Source organism: Chenopodium album, chromosome 16, assembly GCF_948465745.1.
Source record: "Chenopodium album chromosome 16, dcCheAlbu1.1, whole genome shotgun sequence".
Lineage (NCBI taxonomy): Eukaryota > Viridiplantae > Streptophyta > Magnoliopsida > Caryophyllales > Amaranthaceae > Chenopodium > Chenopodium album.
The window spans coordinates 7,156,967-7,179,742 of NC_137849.1; the positions used below are offsets into that span (position 1 = coordinate 7,156,967).

Below are 22,776 nucleotides of genomic sequence, written 5' to 3' on the forward strand. Positions count from 1 at the left end.
CAACTCTCGCTAAAATCCAAATCCAACCATCATCACCTCGTTACCCACTTCCACCTTCTTCCTCCACCACCGCTGCTTTCCCCCGCAACAAGAAACTGCTGGCAATGATCTGTTAATGAGATTCTCTCTCCTCCGCCATAACCATCACCTTGTTCAATTTCCAAAGCTCTCATTCATGGCTACTCTAACCACACGCTACCACCACAGAGCGGGCTTGGGCCCATTGGAAGAAGTTGGGTCGGCGTAGATTGATAGTTGCTCCCATGGTTGATTGCTCTGAGCTTCCGTTTAGGGTGCTTTGCCGCAAGTATGGAGCTCGGGCTGCTTATACTCCTATGTTTCATTCTAGAATCTTCTCTGAGACTGAGAAGTATCCTCGTTACCCACTTCCAATTTGATTTAATGTGGGAAATCCCAATTTGAAGGGGTTTCCAATGATGTAATGAGGAGAGAAAAATATTGCAGCCATGGAAGAAGAGGGTCAGTGGTGAAGGAGAAAATGATGTCAGGTATTAGATGTTTGTTGTTTGGTATTAAATGTTTATTGTCGGGTATTAGATTAGTATTGTCAGTATTAGATTAATATTAATATTGTTTATATTTGTCGGGAATTAGAAAATTTTAGTCAAGAATAAGATTATTTTAGTCAGGAATAAGATAATTTTAATAAGGAATAAGATAATTTTTATCAGGAATAAGACCATTTTAGTCAGGAATTAGAATATTATTGTCAGGTATAAGAATATTAGTGTCATGTATTAGAATATTATTGTCAGATATTAAAATATTAGTGTCATGTATAAGAATATTATTGTCAGGTATTAGAATATTACTGTCATGTATTATAATATTATTGTCAGATATTAAAATATTAGTGTGATGTATAAGAATATTATTGTCAGGTATTAGAATATTACTGTCATGTATTAGAATATTATTGTCAGATATTAAAATATTAGTGTTATGTATAAGAATATTATTGTCAAGTATATTAGAATATTACTGTCATGTATTTGGTGTTGCGGGCCTCGCGATCGGGTTTAGTTAGCCCGCACCTTTTTGTTGGACTTTTGTTATTGAGCCCGGTCTCACACAAAACCTTTTGAAATAATATATATATATATATATATATATATATATATATATATATATATATATATATATATATATATATATATATATATATATATATATATATATATTATGCATAATATTTATAAAAAATAGAATGTGTTAGATTATTTAGTGAATAATTACTTTATTTAAGATAGCGGAAAAGAGCGGGAAAATATGGTTTGTGAAGGTGACACGTAGAGCTTCTTTCTGAGTGCCCCAAAAAATCACAACGATTACGAACAGGTCCTAAATGAAAATGATCAAACCTTAAAAGCACGACCTAATTCCGTAAACAAATTTTTGATAACTATATGTTGTTTCACTCCTATGAAGTACAAAAATTGATGATTGTGAAAGAAAATATGCACACTGCAGGACAATGAAAATGAAAGAAAATATGATCAAATAGTTGTACCTACTAGGCCTGTACAAAACTATCCGAAAATCCGAAAATCCGATCTGCAACCGATCCGAATTTTAGGATATCCGATCCGAAAAATCGGATATCGGATACAATTTCGGATATTGGTTTTTAAATTTTCGGATATCCGATATCCGAAAAATATCCGAAAAAAAGAGAATATTCTTAAAACAAATTAATAATCAAACAATCACCTATTCACCTTACTCACTTTCAATCTCTCACTAAATTCCTAAAAACCCCAAATTCCTCCCTTTCTCTCTCTACGCATAGTCGCTCAAGCCGCATCCCACCCCACCGCCACCTCGGCCAAATCTTCTTCACGAAAATTACGCCCAGATCTTCTTCATGAGAAATACGCCTAGATCTCTTTCAATCTGATAACTTTTTGTTTTCTTCTTTTCTTAATTTCGTGCTTATTTATTAATTTTTGATCAAATTCTTATTTTTTGTTACTGGTTTATACTCCTCAACATGAAATGTTAGATTCTAGGGATAGGATAGGTGGTAAACTGATGATTTTGTGCAGGAATTTGACTAATTCGAGCAATTTTAGGGATGTTCATGTTTATAATGCTGCAATGTCTGGGCTATTTCCATACTTTTATGATTTTTGGAGATATTGATTAACCAGTATATCAAAGAGTTTGATTTTGATATTTTGTCTTGTTTTGTGCTGCATTTTAGTTCTGCTTAGATGAATGTGCCCTTTGAGTGTTTTGAATGTATAAATAGGCAATTAGGCATAATCAATTTTGAGTTTCAATAATATCGGATAATAGATATCCGAAATATCCGATCCGAATGATTTCGGATGTCGGATATCCGAAATTATCGGATCGGATTCGGATATCAAATTTAGATATCCGATGGTTCGGATATCCGATTCGAAATCCCATTTCGGATCGGATATCCGATCCGTGAACAGGACTAACTACCTACCATCCTGTTACAAGTAACGCCCCACCATTTTCCAAATTTTCTCACTCTTACGACAAATACTAGAACCCTCCATTTCCTTTCTAGAGAAAGCCAAATTCAACACCAACACAACACCCCTAAAATAAAGGAATTTAAAAAAAAAAAAAAAACGTATAATAATAGTGAAGTGAGCAAAGTATTGCACCCACCATTTTTTCGCTAACTTCCTTTTTGCTAATTCACATTATTCTTCATCTTATTCTCTCCAGAATGTTCAGCCTTTTTTGCTATATAATTTTACTTGATTCTTCTTCTGTTTTTGGAAATTAAAAATTTGCAGAGAAGTTAGTTGAAAATGGGTGACTCTAAGGAAACTATGGAGGCTGTTTTGAAGGAAGCTGTGGATTTGGTATGATCATTTTTCATGGTTTTGCTCTTAATTTTTAATGTTTTTGCATGGTTTGGTTTCTGGGTTTTTCATGGTTTTTGCTATTAATTTTTACTGTTTTTGCATGGTTTGGTTTCTGGGTTTTTCATGATTTCAGCATTTTTGTAATTTCCATGGATTTTGGTTTCTGGGGTTTCATGGCTTATTTTTGGGTTTATGGGCACTATACTTACTTCGTATTAGTTATTATTTTATTAATGTGTTCTGGGTTTCTCTATTTTTTTATTCAGGGATTTTTTCGTGGTGTTTTTAATTTTGTTTAAGGTCTACTCTGTTTTCATGATCAGTTTTTGGGTTATTACTATTTTCATCGTTTCAGTTTCTGGGTATGATAATGTGTTTCACAGTTATTTTTCAATTTTTGTTGTTGATTTCTCTGTTGCTACCTTGCTGCAGTTTCTTCCTTAGTTTTGATTTCTGGGATATAGTGATGTTTTGGGGTTTAAGCGTTTTTTTTATTCTGGATTTTCTTTTTATTATCCTTGCCCTGTTTCATGATCTTTGAAAAAAATAAAATTTATTTCATCATTTTAATTTCAGTCTCTTAGCATTAGTATTAGGGCCTCTTCTCTTCAGCTTAATATCAATCCAGTTGAGTTCAGCTCCTATAAATTCAGTTCAGTTTAGTTCTTAATTTTCTACTCTCATAAACAATTCATTTCAGCTCTATTCAGTTTAGTTCAGTTCATGAGATCAGCTCAGTTCAGTTCTAAAAATCAGAACAAACCCTTACTAGATTTAATGCACAATTTATATAACTATTATTTGCTTAAAATAGTATTCAATATTCGAAAAACGTGTAGTCATAATCTCATTTTTTTTTTAAGAAGTATTTATTTACTCTTGGAACTTAGGAGGAAAAAAAAAATGATGATGTCAATAATAGTTTAGGTGGGAGATTTTTTCATATGAAGTTTGACAAGTTTGATTTTTAATTTTTCCAAGTCTAGGAAATTTTTGTGATTGTTGTGAGAAAATGTTACTGTATAGATTTTAGGCTTAGTTACACTTATTGAAATGCACAATGGCCCAAATATAATCATTGACATGAACATATTTTTATTATTAGATTGACATCAACTTGGTCATTAAAGATCATTAGTGATATGAACAGTATAAGGACACAGATCAATTACTTAAACTTGGTCATTAAAGCCCATTTTGGTGTCGTTGCTAGCTTTATATATTCAGTTTATGGCAGTGTGTCTTTAGTTAATGTCAATTTGATTATGTGAACAAAAGTACACAAGTTCATGTCCCTGGTTGTAGTAGAACCATAGTTCATATTAGTGTAATTTTGCCTAATTTTTAGATAACCGTGCATGTTGAATTATCAATTATGAGTCATACGTCTCAACAAGTTGAGTTCTCTGGACTGTTTCCTGATGTGAATAATGTAATTGCAGGAGAATGTTTCTCTTGAAGAGGTCTTTGAGCAATTAAGGTGTAATCGAAATGGTCTTACGTCTGAGGCTGCTGAAGAACGACTTCGCATTTTTGGACCCAACAAGCTTGAAGAGAAGGAGGTTCATTTGTCTTACCATTCCTTCCTAGTATTTCTTGTTGCTAAGAGTTGGAACTTTGTGATTGCCCTTTAATTAACATATTACACCCCTGGAACTTTAATAATGCAGGAGAGTAAGTTTCTGAAGTTCCTCGGATTCATGTGGAATCCTCTTTCTTGGGTGATGGAAGCTGCCGCGATAATGGCTATAGCTCTTGCTAATGGAGGAGTAAGCCCTCTACTATGTTTATTTGGTAGCTTATATATTACTCCCTTGGTCCCTTTTAAAAATATTGTGCATCATATATACGAAGTATATGAGGTTCATTTTAGAGGAATCATAAAAATATAATAATTGTCCTTGACTTTTCAAATTTTAATTGTCCACCGTATCAATGAGCTCAAAATTTAGGTCAATGGTATCATTAAGTTAATACTTTATTTATTTAAATATGGGATAAGTTAAAATCAAACTGTATACATTTTTTTTTTAAAAAAGTAGCCTAATATTTTTAAGATTGTCTAAAACTGAAATGTTGCTATTACTTAGGGCATAGAGAGTATTAGAAAATGTTCCCTTTCCTCCCTTAAATTTCTTGTCAGTTTTAAGAGTGTGCAGCTGTGCATGAACATTGGAAGATGTTCTTGTCTTGTATTGGGTTGGTACTTGGTAGTAATGCAGAATGGTTGGGTGGTGCTTGTTGTGTAAGGCAATCACAGTATTGGATTATTAGACCATAGAAAGGTCTTCTAAACCTATATAATCTTCTCATCTCTACTTAATTTCATACTATAAAAGGAAAAAATAGTGGACACTAGTGGGTAAATGCCTTTGTATGTTTTTTAGATTACATACCATATCATGATTCATGGCAAACTGTTAGTCAAAAAAGATTCTAGACAAGCTGGTCATCTTTAGTTTTTGACATATCGGAACTTGAGGCAATAAGCTACCTTGATTTTGCAGGGGAAGCCTCCTGATTGGCAGGACTTCGTTGGAATTGTCACTCTTTTGTTTATCAACTCAACAATTAGTTATATAGAAGAGACTAATGCAGGTAACGCTGCAGCTGCTCTTATGGCACGCCTGGCTCCTAAAGCTAAGGTATGTTTTAATGTACTATATTACTAGTGGTATTTTATGATAATGTGATGGCCTTTTAACGTGTGAAGTTGTACACTTGTAGGTGCTTCGTGATGGAAAGTGGAGTGAGCAGGATGCAGCTATACTCGTTCCAGGTGATATTATCTCTATTAAGCTTGGTGATATCATCCCAGCTGATGCTCGTCTCCTGGAAGGTGATCCTTTAAAGATTGATCAGGTGTTTGAGATGTAACCTTTATGCCATGTTCGTTTAGGAATTTCTTTCTCTTAAGATCTCTGATGACCATTCTTTTGTCTGAGGTGCAGTCTTCACTCACTGGTGAGTCACTACCGGTTACCAAACAGACTGGTGATGGTGTCTATTCAGGCTCTACATGCAAACAGGGAGAGATAGAAGCTGTGGTCATTGCAACGGGTGTGCATACATTCTTTGGCAAGGCTGCTCACCTTGTAGACTCCACAAACCAAGTTGGCCACTTCCAAGCGGTGAGTGATACTATATGACCTAAAGAACTATGAGGTCAAGTCTATTATTTGAAGGGATCAATTTGTATGAGTGAAGTTTTTAGCTAGGCTGAAGGGCTATTTTATCTGACTCATTGCTTGTACATGATTGATTTAACAAAGTAATATGTTTTGTTAGAAAACCTTTATCTGAAGTCTTAAGCTAGGTCGAAGGGTCTGCTTTATCTGACTCATTGCTTGACGTATCAAAGTAATACGTAAAAAACCTTAATCTACAATGGGGTATAGGACAAACAGTGCCTTAGCTTAGCTGAAATCATCTTTAATTGATGGGATAATTTTGTTTTTCACCCATATCTTGTATTCTTCATCTAATATAAATATATATTTAATTGGTATAATGATTTTTAATCAAAGAGGCAGATATCAGAAGCTTTATTGTTGAATGTTGATAAAATTACTCATTGTAATTCTTGCATATTTTTTGTCACTGTTTTAATCTGTGATTTACTTTGTTTAATGTCTCCACAATTCCACATATGTTCTTCAAACTTGTATTTTGTTAGCGGATATATTAGAGTTTCAAAAGTATAAATAAGTTAATAATTTAAATGCAGTTTTAGATGTAGAAAAATTTACATGCCTTATACTTTACTCGTGGATTAATGTACTAGGTCTGCACACAATGCATGCTTCAAATATCATAAGATACGTATAAGGGCCAGGTTAACACAAAAATTCATCAAGAGCTGGCTTGTATTATAGAGATTCAAGGTCTTAAGTGTACAAGTAATGATAATCTAGTTGGTAAAGTTGTTTTACAATTGAATTCAGTTATGCCCTTTCTATGAGGCTACTCTCATAAGTTTGTTGAGATAGGAGGCTAGAAGCTATCGAAGAACTTAGTAGGAGTTTCATTAAGGATACCAGTTACTCAGGGCCTCAGGTCCTACAAGGCTACAAGTTTGCTTACCAGTTCTGATATCATTGGCCAGTTTCTGTCTTGTGCATTAGATTCTTGAGTTTCAAGGTTTCTTTCTTATGCATGATTAGACTGTACGTGTTATACATCGTGTTTTACCTTTTTTTTTTTTTTGTTGATTTTGTTGTATTCCTTTCTATCAATTTTGGGTTGAAGCCCCCCAGATACCGTAGTAGGATGAGGTATCTTAGTTGTATTTGCATGTCTAATATTATTGGATTTTATTGTAGGTCTTGACTGCTATAGGAAACTTCTGTATTTGTTCTATTGCTGTGGGAATGCTGGTGGAGATCATAGTTATGTACCCAATTCAACACCGTCAATATCGTGTAGGAATTGATAACTTATTGGTGCTTCTCATTGGTGGAATTCCTATTGCTATGCCAACAGTTTTGTCTGTTACCATGGCTATAGGTTCTCATCGTTTAGCCGAGCAGGTTGGTTACAAGTAGCAGTAACATTTTAGTTCAAAGGTTATGGTTGTAAATTAAGTTTGTTTTCTTATATTCTAGACTCTAAGCTATAGGATTAAGTCTTTGATTGATTGACTCTGAGCTATATTTCTCTATCCGTTAGGGTGCAATAACGAAGAGAATGACAGTTATAGAGGAAATGGCAGGCATGGATGTACTTTGCAGTGACAAAAACTGGAACTCTGACATTAAATAAATTGTCTGTTGACAAGAACCTTGTTGAGGTTTGGTTTGCTTTTAAATTGCTTGTTTTAGTTTTTTCCCCTGATTAAACACAATATTAGGCTATTAGCACCATTTAAACTTGAATATTACTGCAGGTTTTTGTCAAAGGAATTGATGCAGATACAATGGTATTGATGGCTGCTCGAGCCTCTCGAATGGAAAACCAAGATGCAATTGATGCTGCTATAGTTGGGACATTAGCTGATCCAAAGGAGGTAATCTAAGTAATATTACGAAACATAGTTTTTCACCTTATTTTGTCCTGCTCTCATTATACTCTTTCCCCAATCAATAGGCTCGCCTAGGCATTCAAGAAGTTCACTTCCTTCCTTTTAATCCAACTGATAAGCGTACAGCTCTGACATACATTGACAGTGATGGGAAAATGCATAGGGTTAGCAAAGGTGCACCAGAACAGGTATTATCAAATTTGACCCTTTTTCTCAATTTTCAATAAGTTTGATGCATTTATATTCACAATTTGGCTTATTGCTAGATCTTAAATCTTGCTTATAATAAATCGGAGATAGAGCGCAGAGTTCATGCAGTGATTGATAAGTATGCAGAGCGAGGATTAAGGTCTCTTGCAGTGGCATACCAGGTAACCATTGTTCTCTGCCTATATGTATGTCATTTATGTCTTCTTTCTCTTTCTTCTCTCTCTTTTTTTTTTTTTTTTTTTTTTTTTTTTTTTTTTGTTTTTGTTTTTGTTTTTGTTTTTGTCCTGACTTCTTTCTAATTGGACACATGTATTGAGGTGTATGTCTGAGATGTTTATGCAGGAGGTTCCAGATGGTAGAAAGGACAGCTCTGGAGGTCCATGGCAGTTTATCGGCCTCCTTCCTCTTTTTGACCCACCACGACATGATAGTGCAGAAACAATAGGGAGGGCACTAGACCTTGGGGTTAATGTAAAAATGATTACAGGTGCATACCTTCCTTTCACAGTCCTTTATGCATATCACACTTGCTTTTTAATGCAGATGTGAGCAAATTAGTGAACTTTAGCAGTCACCTTCTTGTTACTTCACAAAATCACAATAAGAGGTCACAATTTACCTAGCGTGGCTTTTGGTACTATATTCAACTCTCTTGATAGTAAATGTGGAGAACTGCTTCATATACAAGTATTACTTAAAAGGAGATGTGTCCTGTCATCCTGTGTAATCTGAAGTTGTGGACTTGTAGTTAGGTCTGTAATGATTAAAATGTAATATTTTTGCTCCTGATTTCCTTTTGTTGTTCCAATTATATGTGATATGTTAGAGTAGTGTCAATCAATTTTTTTCTCTTATTTAATGAGTACACCTGGTATGTCTTAGCAAGAAGAAGTTTTCTCATGGATGAGGAATTTTCTTATTATGCTGGGATGTAGACTATATTACCATATATTGATCTTTCCATATGATCATGCTAGGTGACCAATTGGCAATTGCTAAGGAAACAGGGCGTCGACTGGGAATGGGTACCAATATGTATCCTTCTGCAGCACTGCTAGGACAGGAGAAGGATGAGTCTCTTGTAGCTTTACCTGTTGATGAGCTGATCGAGAAAGCAGATGGTTTTGCTGGTGTTTTCCCTGGTATGTTTATCTTTGCTGCACCCTCATGCAGGATTGAATTCCATCCAGACTAGACAGAGTAATGTATATGAAATGTATTTCTACAAGTACTTGGAGCTAGATCTTTTATCGGTACTTTTTTTTTTAACAAAAATGGTTTCCTGAGTGAAGTGAGTTGACATCAGAAGTGGATAAAACTTGTTTTTATTAATATTCTCATGTATGATAGCAGCCTGTAACCTAAATTAATACTTGAATTTTTGTACTTGGGCTGATTGTTTTAGGCAAGAAATAAAGTGCTTGAAGCCTCGAACTTCACTATAGAAGATAAACAAGATGAAGTCATTGTACTATGTAGGATAATTTATTACCTATACAGATCTTGCTCTATCTGCTTCTGTATTGCTGTTACCACATTTATTTTGTCTCCTTATAGATGATACACTGATGACTGATACCTATATCTCTTCCTGCAGAGCATAAATATGAGATTGTGAAACGCTTGCAAGCAAGAAAACATATATGTGGAATGACAGGTGATGGAGTAAATGATGCTCCCGCTCTTAAAAAAGCTGACATAGGCATAGCTGTTGCTGATGCAACTGATGCAGCTCGCAGTGCTTCTGACATTGTCTTGACAGAACCTGGGCTTAGTGTCATTATAAGTGCAGTCTTGACAAGTAGGGCAATTTTCCAGAGGATGAAGAACTACACGGTAAGCCTCCTTTTGGAATTTGAAATATGAAGTAGTAACTAATCGATGATGTAATTGTCAAACCAATTTATCATCATTGGATCCTAGCAACATACAGCTGGGCTTCAAACTTAAGAGTGAATTTTTTTTTTGTACTTGCTTTCATAGAAAAATTGTGGTTCCTAATTTATTCCGTAAGGTATGTCAAGACTGCCAAATTGGTTGTCAAACCTCTAGGATCCATAAATGTGTGGCCTTTGTCATTATATGACAACGTCAACAATTGACTAAGTGCATGCCATTCTTTATTGCAGATCTATGCAGTTTCTATTACCATCCGTATAGTGGTAAGCTTTTTATCGTTGGTATAGCTTTGGATAATAGATATACCTTTTTTTAAAATCGGCTTTTTATGGTCTGCATGTTTATCTATTTTTCTTATGTAATCTCTTTGGATCCTTTCCTAGTTAGGGTTCATGCTACTGGCTCTCATATGGAAGTTTGACTTCCCACCCTTCATGGTGCTGATCATTGCCATCCTCAATGATGGTTAGTAGTTCTCTTTTGACATGCGTTGGTAATTGTACGCTGTTAATTGATGTTCTTCATGATTTTCATGTTTAGCATTAGCTATCTAACATCCCCGTATATGAGTATGATTATTCGTACAACTATTGAGTATGGTGTTGAATCTTTGGATATCTGTTAAAAGCAAATGTTGTTTAACGGTTGCTGATAGTACTTTCATGGTTTATTGCCCGAAGGTTTGAAAAACTCAGTATTTAATTGTTCATTATTATGCTGCTAATTTTCCAACTTAAGTACTTTCATCTATATATTTAATTCCTATGCTTAGCCACTCTTGCACACTATTGTTCTTCATCTATTTCAGAGTTTTCTGGTGACAGATAATTAACCAAATATTGAACTTTCAACATAATGTCATTTCAAAGACGATTATTTTCAGTTGTTGATTGAGTACTTTGCAATGCTGGAGAGTGAATTTGTAGAACAGCTGAACAGTGCTTAGCTGAAAATTAATAGGCCGGAGTGTAAAAACAGCCTTTTTTTCCCCCTTTCTTGAGCCTCAATTCTAAAGAGATTATCTTATTATATTAAAGTATGTGCTACCATTAACACAGTTGAAGGATATTATATGGTTCTTGCCTTTTGGAATCTTCAGGTACAATCATGACGATATCAAAAGATCGGGTGAAACCTTCCCCCCAGCCAGATAGTTGGAAGTTGTCAGAAATATTTACCACTGGAATAGTTCTTGGGAGCTACTTAGCAATGATGACTGTCATTTTCTTCTGGGCTGCATATAAAACTGACTTTTTCCCTGTAAGACTATCAAATCATATAAATCTATCTTCACTTTCATTCCTTCTGAATCTTCTATTTTTTTTTTTTTATTTATTTATTTTTTTTTATTTATTTTTTTTATATGTTGTATATTCTTTTCAAATTTTATTCAGCTTTATGAGACATGCAAATTTTTTTTGCTCTCTTTGCCTTGTCCTATGTACATGCAAGAGAGGCTTCAAAGGTTGTTCCATTTGTAAACCATTGGTGCTTTCTTGGTTTGTTCAATTAACAATTTTGGTCAAGAGTTACGATATCCCTCTTCTTGCAATGTATATGCATGTTGTGTAGAACTGTAGATTATTCCAATATATGTTGATTATGATTTTTTCCAAGCATCACCTTCCCAAAAAGCCTACTCTCTCCTCTTATATTAATCTTTTTTATCACTCCTGATGAGAACTTCAGTCATGAATGAATAAAGGGATCTAATGCAATTGCTGGAAATAAACACTCAGTTACTGATACCAAAACATCTAATTTCTTTACTTTTGCATGACTTTTCTTAAATAATCTTAGTAATTTGATCTTTGTTGGGGGAGCATTCTTGCGTTTCTAAGGCTCAAATCAGCATTCTTGCTCTCTGTATCTTAAACTTGGAGCATATCTCTCTCAATAAAGATCCTTTTATCTCACAAAGTCCCCACATCTCTTATTTTTCCATTTACATCATTACATGACTTACACTTTATTTTAAGAACCCCCCCCCCCCCCTCTTTTCCTCCTCCTCTCCCTCTTGGATATTTTTTTAAGCTAACATGATTATTTTTGTCCGTTTGCTTATGCAGCGCACATTTGGAGTGTCAACGCTTGAAAAAACAGCGCATGATGACTACAGAAAGCTTGCCTCAGCAATATACCTACAAGTCAGCATCATTAGTCAGGCCCTAATATTTGTCACTCGGTCTAGAAGCTGGTCTTTTGTTGAGCGCCCTGGCCTGCTGCTAGTGTCAGCTTTTATCATTGCTCAGCTTGTAATTGAGCCACTTTTCTAAGCAACAAGCTTAGAGTCTTGTCGCTCTCCTCTTCATGTTGTTTATTCATTTATTTATTATTATTTTTTATTTTATTTTCTGTTTCACAGATCGCAACCCTGATTGCTGTGTATGCAAATTGGGGTTTTGCTGCAATAGACGGAATTGGATGGGGTTGGGCTGGTGTAATATGGCTTTACAACCTTGTCTTCTACTTTCCCCTCGATATTATCAAGTTTGCTACCCGGTATGCTCTCAGCGGGAAGGCATGGGATCTTCTACTTGAGCAAAGAGTAAGACTGCAGCCCATCTCAAAGTTGCTATAAAATAGAATGAAAAAGTAAAGGGGTGATTAAAAGTCTTAGTCTTGATTTTGCAGATTGCCTTCACAAGACAAAAGGACTTTGGTAAAGAAGCAAGGGAACTCAAATGGGCTCATGCTCAAAGGACACTCCATGGGCTCCATCCACCTGAAACCAAGATGTTTACTGACCGAAGCCGTGTTTCAGAGCTTAACCAAATGGCTGAAGAGGCAAAGAGACGAGCTGAAATTGCAAGGTATGTCTTTATTAGAGAAAACCTATCCCCAATTAGGTAGTTAGAACTGCTATGTGAACATATGTGCAGTTGTGCATGTCTTTCTTGTCTGTGTGAAGTTTTAAGCCATTATTTGTCCATCGTCTGCGTGTTTACCAATCACTTAAACTAGATAGTCTAACAGAATTGTAGGCAATGATTTTATTTTAGTTCCTTTCTACTCATTGCGAGTTAAAATTTTGAACTTTTTAATATTAAGAGATTGATGGTAAATTTAGAGCTGTCAAAAATTGACCCGACCTGAACCACCTGACGTGTACTCGAACAATGGGGGGAAACTAGTGACCGGTAACTTGACCTGATGTTAACTGACAACTGATTTGATCCAATACTTTATGACCTGAACCTGAACCTACACCCAACCTGATAGTAACCGTCAACCGATTTTAATTCGACCCGACAACAATCCGAACCTGAACTAGTACCCGACCCAATTAGAACTTGAAAACGGTTATAACCCAACACAATCTGTTATTGACCCGAGTCATGGAAGGTTTAATAAAATTTTATATACCTTTTGTTCGGCTTATATATTGGCACAATTATGTAAACCTTCAAATCCTCCATCCTTAACAACATATTGGTACAATTTGTTCAGCTAGCATATATACCTTTTATTCTCTATTACTTCTATATAGGTTAAATAAAATCTTGATAATGCTTGATAGTTCAAATTATGGAAGGCGTAATTATATAGGTTCAATTTGACCAAATCGATATTTATTCGAATCGAACTTGAAACTAAACCAAGAATGATCCAACGTTAAAACTATCCGACAAAATAATTATCTGACCTAATAACCCTAACCCGAGCCCGAATGTACCATCTATTAACCCGCCTAAACCCGACTCAACACAACCCGAACCTCAAATTGAACCCGATCTGAATTTGACTCGAATCGAACCCGGCCTAAACCCGAAAGGGTGAAAAACTCAGAATAACCTGAACCGAAATTGACCCAAACCGAACCTAACCTAGTCTGAGGCTTGATTGACCCGACATAACCTGATCCTGATTCGACCCGAGACTTGATTTGGCCCAACCCGAACCCGACTTAAATACCCGAATTGACAGCTAAATATTGAAGGATAACTATTGTCCTAGACTCCTAGTATTACTTAACTCCTTAAAATAGACCCAAAATCAATTGTGGCATATTTTTAGGGACGAAGATAGTACCATTCTTAAGTCACTTAGGTCCAAACAAGCCTCAATATCATCACCTCGAGTCCTTCCTAGCATGAGAAATTATTCTTGTGATCAAAGTATCAACCTCTTCCTCTGAACCTTTCTCTTCTCCTACAAAGAATTGCTTTGCCTTGGTACAAAATTCGTGAATGATTTTTCCCTCATTTGTGTCAGGCTTCGTGAGTTGCATACTCTGAAAGGACATGTGGAGTCGGTGATTAAGCTGAAGGGCCTTGATATTGATACAATTCAGCAAGCATACACAGTATAATTAGGTGGATGATTCAGTTTCCCTTCTTAGTACATAATCTGGTGTGGCTTTATAGTATTGACAAGAAGCAGAATATAAGCGCGTAACAGTCGAAGCCAGATTGCAAAGCCTTTGTGGAAGAATCAATATGGCGTCTGTTGGTGGCAATGTACCAGTGGACAGTGGTTACATCACTATTTTCTGCCTCATTCTTAGTAATTACTATGTAACATATGCTGGTTTACTACTATAATCTAAATAGTTTATGTGTCATATAATCAGCTGGTAAGTGGTGATATTTGTGATGTAAATTGGTCCAAATAAATTGAAAAGGTTTTTGTGATACTATGGCTTTCAGGAATCATACCATTATTATTATTATTACATTTAGGGCCTGTTCACATTTACTTAATTTCAGCTCCAATCAATTCAGTTCAACTCCAATCAGTTCAATTCAGTTCCTAATTTCCCTCTCTCATAATATATTCATTTCAGCTCAGTTCAGTTCAATTTAGCTCCAATCAGTTCAGTTCAATTTAGCTCCAATCAGTTCAGTTTAGCTCAGGAAATGTGAACAGGCCCTTACCCTTACCCTTGTTTTCTTAATTATTAGGTGTTCTACTATTCTTTCAAACCGTCCTGGCTGTCGCTATTAACTGAATTTTGTTTGAGGGGGGTAACAAATACTAATATGCAACACAATTGGAAAGACACCCTTTGTATTTCTGCCTCTCACTTCAAAAGTCCTCTTACAGAAGAAATGTAGAATAGCCATCTTATATTAGCAGTTGCAAAAACAAATGAACAATACTGATTACATGTACCAAATTTAAGTTAAATATGAAGTAGAATTTTTTCCCCTGAGAAAGTAAATTAATAAGCAAGCACAGACAACTCTATAAAATGTTGTGTGCTGTGTGGATTTCAGGTTCGTGTGATTAAAAAATATATCATACAATCCTAACAAAGTTGGGTTTCTGGGTGACTCGTAAATATCACTTGTGATCCCAAGGTTTAATATTCGAATTTAGTGCATTATACATCCAAGTTAGAAAATAAAGAATTCAATGGACATCTTGGGGAGTTCATGAATGCACCAACAATTAGAGCCAGCCACACCCCCCCCCCCCCCCCAACCCCCCAAAAAAAATCACACACACACAAAGGCATGCGATCATCAACCCAAAACAACTATGCCTCGCTGGCTGCATAAATGCAAACATATCATCTAATACAACGCACAAAGAAAAGATGAAATACCTAGAATTGAATCAACCAGCTGAATGGCGCAAGAAAGATAAAAATGAAAAAAATATGGACAGAATTTCAAGAGAAAGAGCACAATCAATAACATTTCAAACGTATGGATAACAGCTGCATAATCAATAACATGCTGGTGTATCGTAGGATGTAAAACATATTGACAAAATGCGCATAACCGTAAGAACACCATCATACTGAAGAAAACAACTTTAGCAATCTCCCAAGTACATATGCCTCAGGGGCAGCACCTAATGCCAGTTACTAGAACATTAATTACGAGGACACACACTTTGCAATCTTTTGCTCAAGTTCATCCTTTTTGGCACCAACCACCTTCTCCACCACCTTTCCCTTTTTAAGAAAGATGAATGTTGGCATTGCTTGCACCTCGAATTCCCTGGCCACATCCTATAGAGGAAAAATTGGGTTTCAGTACTATTTTAAACAATTTCAATATAGAACATCAACATATAGATAAATTATCATACGAAGTACATTGATGGTTTCCCAATCTTTAGTCCAAATAAATCTTCACAATTAGAATGGCCATGAATCCCTCCAGGATGCGGTTCCAAATTTAGCAAAATGTAAAAGGTCTACAATTGTGCTAAATCATAGACTAGTACACTCTATGCATTACGAAGCCAAGAATTGATGGTGATACTCCTGAATTTATAAGATATTGCTTCATTTCTTTTTTGTACTATTGTGAAGATTTCTTTCCTTAGTTCTTAACATCAGTTTAGTTCATTTCTCAAAACAGCATAGTAATTTATTTTTCCCCAAATTCTCCTTCACAGGTGACAATATAAAATAAACCCCCTCTGTCCAAAATTAGAAAGTTTATCAATTAACAGGTTACAAAATTAGATTTTCCAATATGCACTACTTTGACCAAGTTAATATGAATAGAAATAGACCAACTGTAAAAAAAACCATAACGTAAAATTCTGAATGCAAGGGGTACTACTTAGTGCTTGGTGATAAACCAGATTTCAGAAACAGGTACTCAAAAGAATACAAGTTGCCACCACCCAAACAGAAAATAAATACCATGAATATACAATGCAAAAAAGAATAGCATTCAGGGCTGATCAAATATCTTAATCAGGTAAAGAAGTCCAAAATGAAGGGGGTAGGAAAAAGGGTGAGAGCAAAATAGGGAAGAAAGCTCAAGCATAAACAAAATAAATTTAGAAGATTTATGTAATAGGGCAAAAGCATAATTGTCGATTAACGTTTCAAAAACAAAGTGCAAACAAGATTTGAAACCAAAGCACTACATAGCACTTTCTATATGCTAAAAAAAGTCAAGATACTTGAAATCAAAACACTACATAGCACTCTCTATGGCTACTTTTCTACCAAGTGAGAAAGATATACAAACTGAGCACATAAAACCTATATCCTACAAAGAATTCCAAGGAATATAAGTACAAGAAAAGGGATACTGACTAATAAATGTCAACAGAAAGAATTCCCGTACAGATTTTATAACAGGTAGTAAACAGGGTCAACTTCCCCCCCCCCCCCCCCTTCTATTTTCAAGCAACAAATGGCAGTTGTTCTTTGTCTGAGGCCTAGGAAAAAGGCAGCTCACCATGTATTTACAAAATGGCTAGTTTTTGTGCTAAATGTTCGAACAACCTATCATGGATTTTTAATCATGAATTTAAATTATAGAACCATAACTGATGATCATTGTGGATTTTTTAAAAGGAAAAATTGATAAGAATTATCCCAACTTTGCCTCATTCGCTCAAAATATCCCAACTTTAGATTATTTTTTAATAATCCGAACTTTGATATGAATTTGCTTTCAATGGTCCCAACCAATAATCTAACTAGTTATAACAAGTTATATGACACGAGTTTGATTTGATAAAAATAAAATTAAAATATTAAATAATTAAAACAAATTTAATAATTTAGTTAAGAAAAAAAAGTAAATGAACTTAAAAAAAGTAAATTCATATCAAAGTTCGGATTATTAAAAAATAATCAAAAGTTGGAATTATTTTGGGCGAATGAGCCAAAGTTGGGATTATTCTTATCAATTTTTCCTTTTTAAAATGGGTATACAAAAAAATGTGATAGATAAACTGTGTATACAAAATAAAAGCACCAGCGCACCACAACACAAATAGAAATTCACGTTTTATAATGCCTATACCGTCCCTTGCACTTGCCAGGCTGTTAAATTAGCCTACGTTTTTTATACGTGAAAGAAAAATGGCTCCTTTGGTACCTCAAGATTGTAGAAATAACAATAATACGGAGTATAAAAAAGAACAGCATTCTTTCTATATCAAAAGCAGCAATAAAAGAGATGCATGCCTACTCTCCCAACTTTGCAGTCATTGAACCTTAGTCCATGTAGTTAAGGCCTCCCATAGTCCCATATACTCACATTCATGCCACAAAGAAGGTTCCAAGCAATACAAATTCAATAACTTGCTTCAGATTAAACCTTAGGGAAAGACCAGAATCAAATAAACTATATAATAACTTTTGCAAGGGACGATAGGCCAACCATATATCTCTTTGTAAATGTTCGTGGACAAGTTTTTTCATGACCTTGAGGTTCAAACTCAAAATATTTAAGCCACCATGGATTATTCTAAGGTTACCAATAAACCATCATAATAGCAGAACCTTCTCAAACTTACAAAAACAATTTCTCCAATATGGAGACCTCTTTAAACTCAGCCATCAACAGTCCAGTGCCAATATATCAGTAAACCCCTAGATTCATAGTCTGTTTTGATGAGAAAAATTATCCTCAAGTCTCACCCAATCTCAGCTTCATAATAGATAACAAATTTTAGGGAAATCTGGATACCCCTAGATAACACTTGAATGACAAGCACTGCAAACTTCAAACTATTTAAACCAAATCCTTTCTTTTTTACTTCAACATATCTCAATCAGTGGCATCCTATATCCTTTAACGGTGATTCTATAGAAATGACAGGAAAACATAAGTCAGAAGGAAACACAAAAAAACTGTTTATTAATTCATAATAATTCTTTTAAACCTTTTTAATTCCAATCTTCTAGTCTATTCAAATACAGAGGTAAACACAAGGGATTATTACTGGAAATACAGTACATAACTCTAGTTCCTACTCCCTGACAGGGCATAGGCATATATCCAGAATTCCAGACTATCAACTCTACTTCAAAATGACAGATGAATACATCAATACCCATTCACGTTAAATAATAAAATTCATCTACATAAACATCAATGCCCATTAAAATTTATCTAGGGCATATTCTAATCACTATATCTGATGCCATGAGCTATATCTAATTCATGTATAAATTTCTATTTATATCCATAAGCAGACCATAATATAATTCAGCCATTCATAAGACATCATCTTTCCGGTCATAACAGCCACCACGACACCATTTTCAATACTTTACAGCATGATCAAAAACAAAAATGAGCATGATGCACAAATAGTCAAAGTAAGCAGACACTGATACCTAGAAACCTTGAGAATTATAACAGTATAATTAAATTTACATGGAGCCAGGCCTTGGAGGCCAGACCTCCACCAGCCCCCTCTATCTTCTCCTCTGATTTAGTCTGTTACAACTCCTTTTTTCATTACCATAACACCGAACTAGGCTCACAATTCTCTTGTTTCATTACCATAACACCGTACCAGGCTCACAATTATCTTGTTTTATTACAATAACACCGAACCACGCTTACAATTCTCTTGTTTCATTACCATAACACCAAAACAAGCTCACAACTCCTTGTCTCATTACCATAACACCGAACCAGGCTTACAATTCTCTTGTTTCATTACCATAACACCAAAACAAGCTCACAACTCCTTGTTTCATTACCATAACACCGAACCAGACTCACAATTATCTTGTTTCATTACCATAACACCAAATCAAGCTCACAATTCTCTTGTGTCATTACAATAACACCAAAACAAACTCACAATTCTCTTGTTTTATGACCCCTAACATCAAACGAATACTAAAAGCTAATACAATTCCACACTATTCTACTTATACAGTACACAACAATAATTTAATATCAGTCAGCAATTAACTCATAATCACAACACTGAAACACTTTACAAATAAAAATAAAAAAAATCACACAAAATCATAATTAATAGAACAAAATCATCAAAATAAAGCAAATCGGAGAGAATTACCGGCAATTCATCAACATCGATTTTGGCAAATTCAACATCAGGATACTTATTAGCAATGGCCTTCACCGCCGGCTCAATAAACTTGCACGGCCCACACCAAGACGCCGCAAAATCCACCACCAACTGAATTTCCATTTTCCAAATCACCGATCAAAAAACTTCCATAAAAAAAAAAAAAAAAATCAAATTAAAATAGAATCAGAAATTATCGAACCAATTTATCGGAATCTTTAAGGGAATTGTAGTGAAGCTGCCATCGATTGGTTGAGTGGAAAGAAATAACTCGAGATTCCGATGAATCCTCCGGCGTAGACTCCGACGCAACCGCCTCGCCGGCGCCGAAAAGCGATGAGAGTATTCCGCCCATTTTGATTGTGTCTGTGTATCAGTAGCTTTGAGCGTCTGTTTCGCGTCACTTTCACTCTTTCTCTCTCCTCTGTACTTTGGTTAGTTGATGCTCTGAAAGAGGTAGAGGGTTGTTTAAAAACAGTTTTAACATTTGCTTTTTATTTGGAACTTATTCAAAGTCGTACCATCTATGTTATTTTAATCGATTCTTTTTATACTGTAATTACTTTATTTAGTATTTTAGTGTAATGTAAGTAAATAGCGATTACGACGAATAATCTTTCTTTTTTTTTAATCTAAACACATTAGTATTCAATGATTTCATCGTTTACTAGCTACATAATCACCCCTCCTAAAAGAGCCATATTCCTTGCTTCCGAGAAAGTACGAGTTTTTCAACATATTTTAATTTGGATGTCCTTTAAACATTGCCTCTTTTCCTAATATAATTACATGCTCTCACCACTAAATCCACTTACAATCTTTTGGTTCAATCCTTGATAAAGCAAATTTTGTTTATGGGACAAATAAATAGGGACAGAGAGAGTAGTATGAAGTAGAAATGTCAAAGAGGTAAAATGTCATTTTAGCTAGTAAATTGGAGTTTTAATTGCAAAATTATCTTACAAATCACCGTATTTAAGCTAAATCAGAAAAACTTCAATGGTAAAACGAAGAGCTTCAATTGGCTTAAATGGGGGAAGATAACACTCATGCACTTTGAGGTTAACCATGTTCTTTTATTTCACCGTTATTCTTAGGGTTTCGTTTAAAAAATATGATTGTAAAGTGGTGGTTAATGAGACTCAAAATAGAAAAAAATTGTAAATCAAAAAATACAAAATATTCATAAAATTCTTTTTATTTACATTTTTGCCATTTTGAGAAACCACCCTTGTTTCTTAATTCTCATATTGAGAAACTAAGATTCCTTCCTTCTGCAGCCCCACAGGAAAAATTTGAAAACATAAATATGTACCTATTCCCGATGAAGTTTATTATTAAGACAATTGTTAATCGAATCTGCGATGTAATTAGTTAAAGGCATGCTTGGATTGGGGGTAATACATTAAGGGAGTAATAAAAGTCAAACTAAGCAAAATGAATGTAAAAATAAGAAAGAAGGAGATAGTGATGGTGTGATTGTAAGAAAATTATGTGGTGATGGTATGGTGTGAGGTGAAGAAAGAGGAATCAATACCCTCATTTTGGGGGTAATAGTTACGCTAGAGGAGGGTGGGTAACTATTACCCTCATTGTAAGAGTAATAATTCCACCATCTCTCTCTTTTCCTCATGGCGCAACTACTTTATTTCATTTGTAAACACCATATCTTCTACAACACCTCAAATTACTTTTGTTTTTTCAAGTTTGACTTTTATTACCCCTCAATGTATTACCCTCAATCCTAGCATTAAAGTGCTATATACTTCTCTTGGAATTTTACATTTCTTAGGATTTATTTGTAAATGAAATTATTTTCCTATCAAAAAAAAAAAAAAACCCTATGTAAAAGAGAGCCCTTTCCCTAAATAATGTTGGGAAAACACGCAATTCCCAAAATACAGCCAATCTTTTTTTAATTCCCTTCGTACCGTCCACGTAAGCTAATGAGAACAAACCGGTTTTTTTTTTCTCGGTCCAGCAACAAACCGCTACTTCAAGTAGCGGTTTTAATTTCATAAACCGCTACTTCAAGTGGCGGTTTTCATCACAACACCGCTACTTGTTTACAGATTGAACACCGCTACTTGAAGTAGTGGTTTATATAATAGACACCGCAACTTCAAGTAGCGGTTTTTGCTGTAAATTTTTTTTTAAACAAAATATTAGTAAATCAGCCAAAAAAAACCTGCAATAGACACCGCAACTTCAAGTAGCGGTTTTTGCAATAAATTTTTTTTTTAAAACAAAATATTAGTAAATCAGCCAAAAAAACCTGCAAGTGTACCTGTAAAACCTTAAAACCTACTATTTTCAGCCTGCAAAGTCCATATACCATATCTTCTACACAACCATCACAAATAACAACTTACTTACCATATCTTCTACACAACCATCACAAATAACAACTTACTTAAACATTCTAATCCTTGGAAGTCAAAATTGTATTAAGGTAATCTAAGAGCAATGTCAAATACTTATCAAATATTAATTATAAACAAAGTCTAAAATACTAATCATTTGCAAAATAGCATATGTCAATGGTACCAAAATATACACCTAGCTCCCATGAAGTGATGATGAAGGTGATGTAGTTGTCTCGTCCTCTGGAATATCATGTAGGCCAACTCCAACTCCAACCTGAGACTTACTATTTCCACGCCATCGAACTCTTTGATACTGGTGTTGCACTAGTGGAGGAGATGTGACGATGGTATGTTGAGGAGAAACAAGTAGAGTTTGAGGAGGAGGAGAGGGTGGGGGAGGTGGAAAAAGTGGAGCAGAAGTGACAACTGGATGTCGAACTGTAGGAGAGGGAGAAGGACCATGTAAGGGAGAGGGGGAAGGATCATGCAAGGGAGAGTGAATGGGAGTCGGTGGACGAAAGGCACGTGATGAATGACCACCACGATGGGATGGTGGTCTAATCGGCCGAGTGTGCACAATAGAAGTAGAAGAAGATAGCGAGGTGGACACTCGAGGCTGCTCAATAAGGTGTGAATGCCCCACCCTAGACAA

At 35.1% G+C, this 22,776-nt stretch overlaps 1 protein-coding gene and 1 pseudogene across 2 annotated transcripts; one reads left to right on the plus strand and one right to left on the minus strand.

Moving 5' to 3' along the window:
• Positions 1-2,784: 2,784 nt before the first annotated feature.
• LOC145584812 (ATPase 4, plasma membrane-type-like) lies at positions 2,785-14,482 on the plus strand (annotated as a pseudogene). Its single transcript, XR_014100422.1, has 21 exons — positions 2,785-2,867; positions 4,313-4,432; positions 4,541-4,639; positions 5,378-5,515; positions 5,598-5,732; positions 5,822-6,001; positions 7,193-7,399; positions 7,539-7,659; positions 7,756-7,875; positions 7,956-8,078; positions 8,157-8,261; positions 8,443-8,587; positions 9,078-9,242; positions 9,698-9,936; positions 10,230-10,262; positions 10,383-10,464; positions 11,099-11,259; positions 12,069-12,254; positions 12,365-12,547; positions 12,634-12,812; positions 14,215-14,482. The product of XR_014100422.1 is annotated as an ATPase 4, plasma membrane-type-like (transcript).
• Positions 14,483-15,502: 1,020 nt separating this feature from the next.
• Positions 15,503-20,209, minus strand: LOC145584813 (thioredoxin H2-like). Its single transcript, XM_081641601.1, has 3 exons — positions 19,961-20,209; positions 19,747-19,869; positions 15,503-15,961 (listed from the first exon to the last, which is right to left on the minus strand). Exons 1-3 carry the CDS (start codon positions 20,111-20,113, stop codon positions 15,827-15,829), a joined length of 411 nt encoding a protein of 136 aa, XP_081497727.1. The 5' UTR covers positions 20,114-20,209; the 3' UTR covers positions 15,503-15,826.
• Between the last annotated feature and the right edge of the window lie 2,567 nt (positions 20,210-22,776).

Coding starts and splice junctions, on each gene's coding strand:
- LOC145584813 (XM_081641601.1), bottom strand. CDS start 20,113: ATGGGCGGAATACTCTCATCGCTTTTCGGCGCCGGCGAGGCGGTTGCG. Junction 19,870..19,960: donor TTAAAGATTCCGATAAATTG/GTTCGATAATTT, acceptor ATGGAAATTCAG/TTGGTGGTGGATTTTGCGGC. Junction 15,962..19,746: donor TCGATGTTGATGAATTGCCG/GTAATTCTCTCC, acceptor TTTCCTCTATAG/GATGTGGCCAGGGAATTCGA.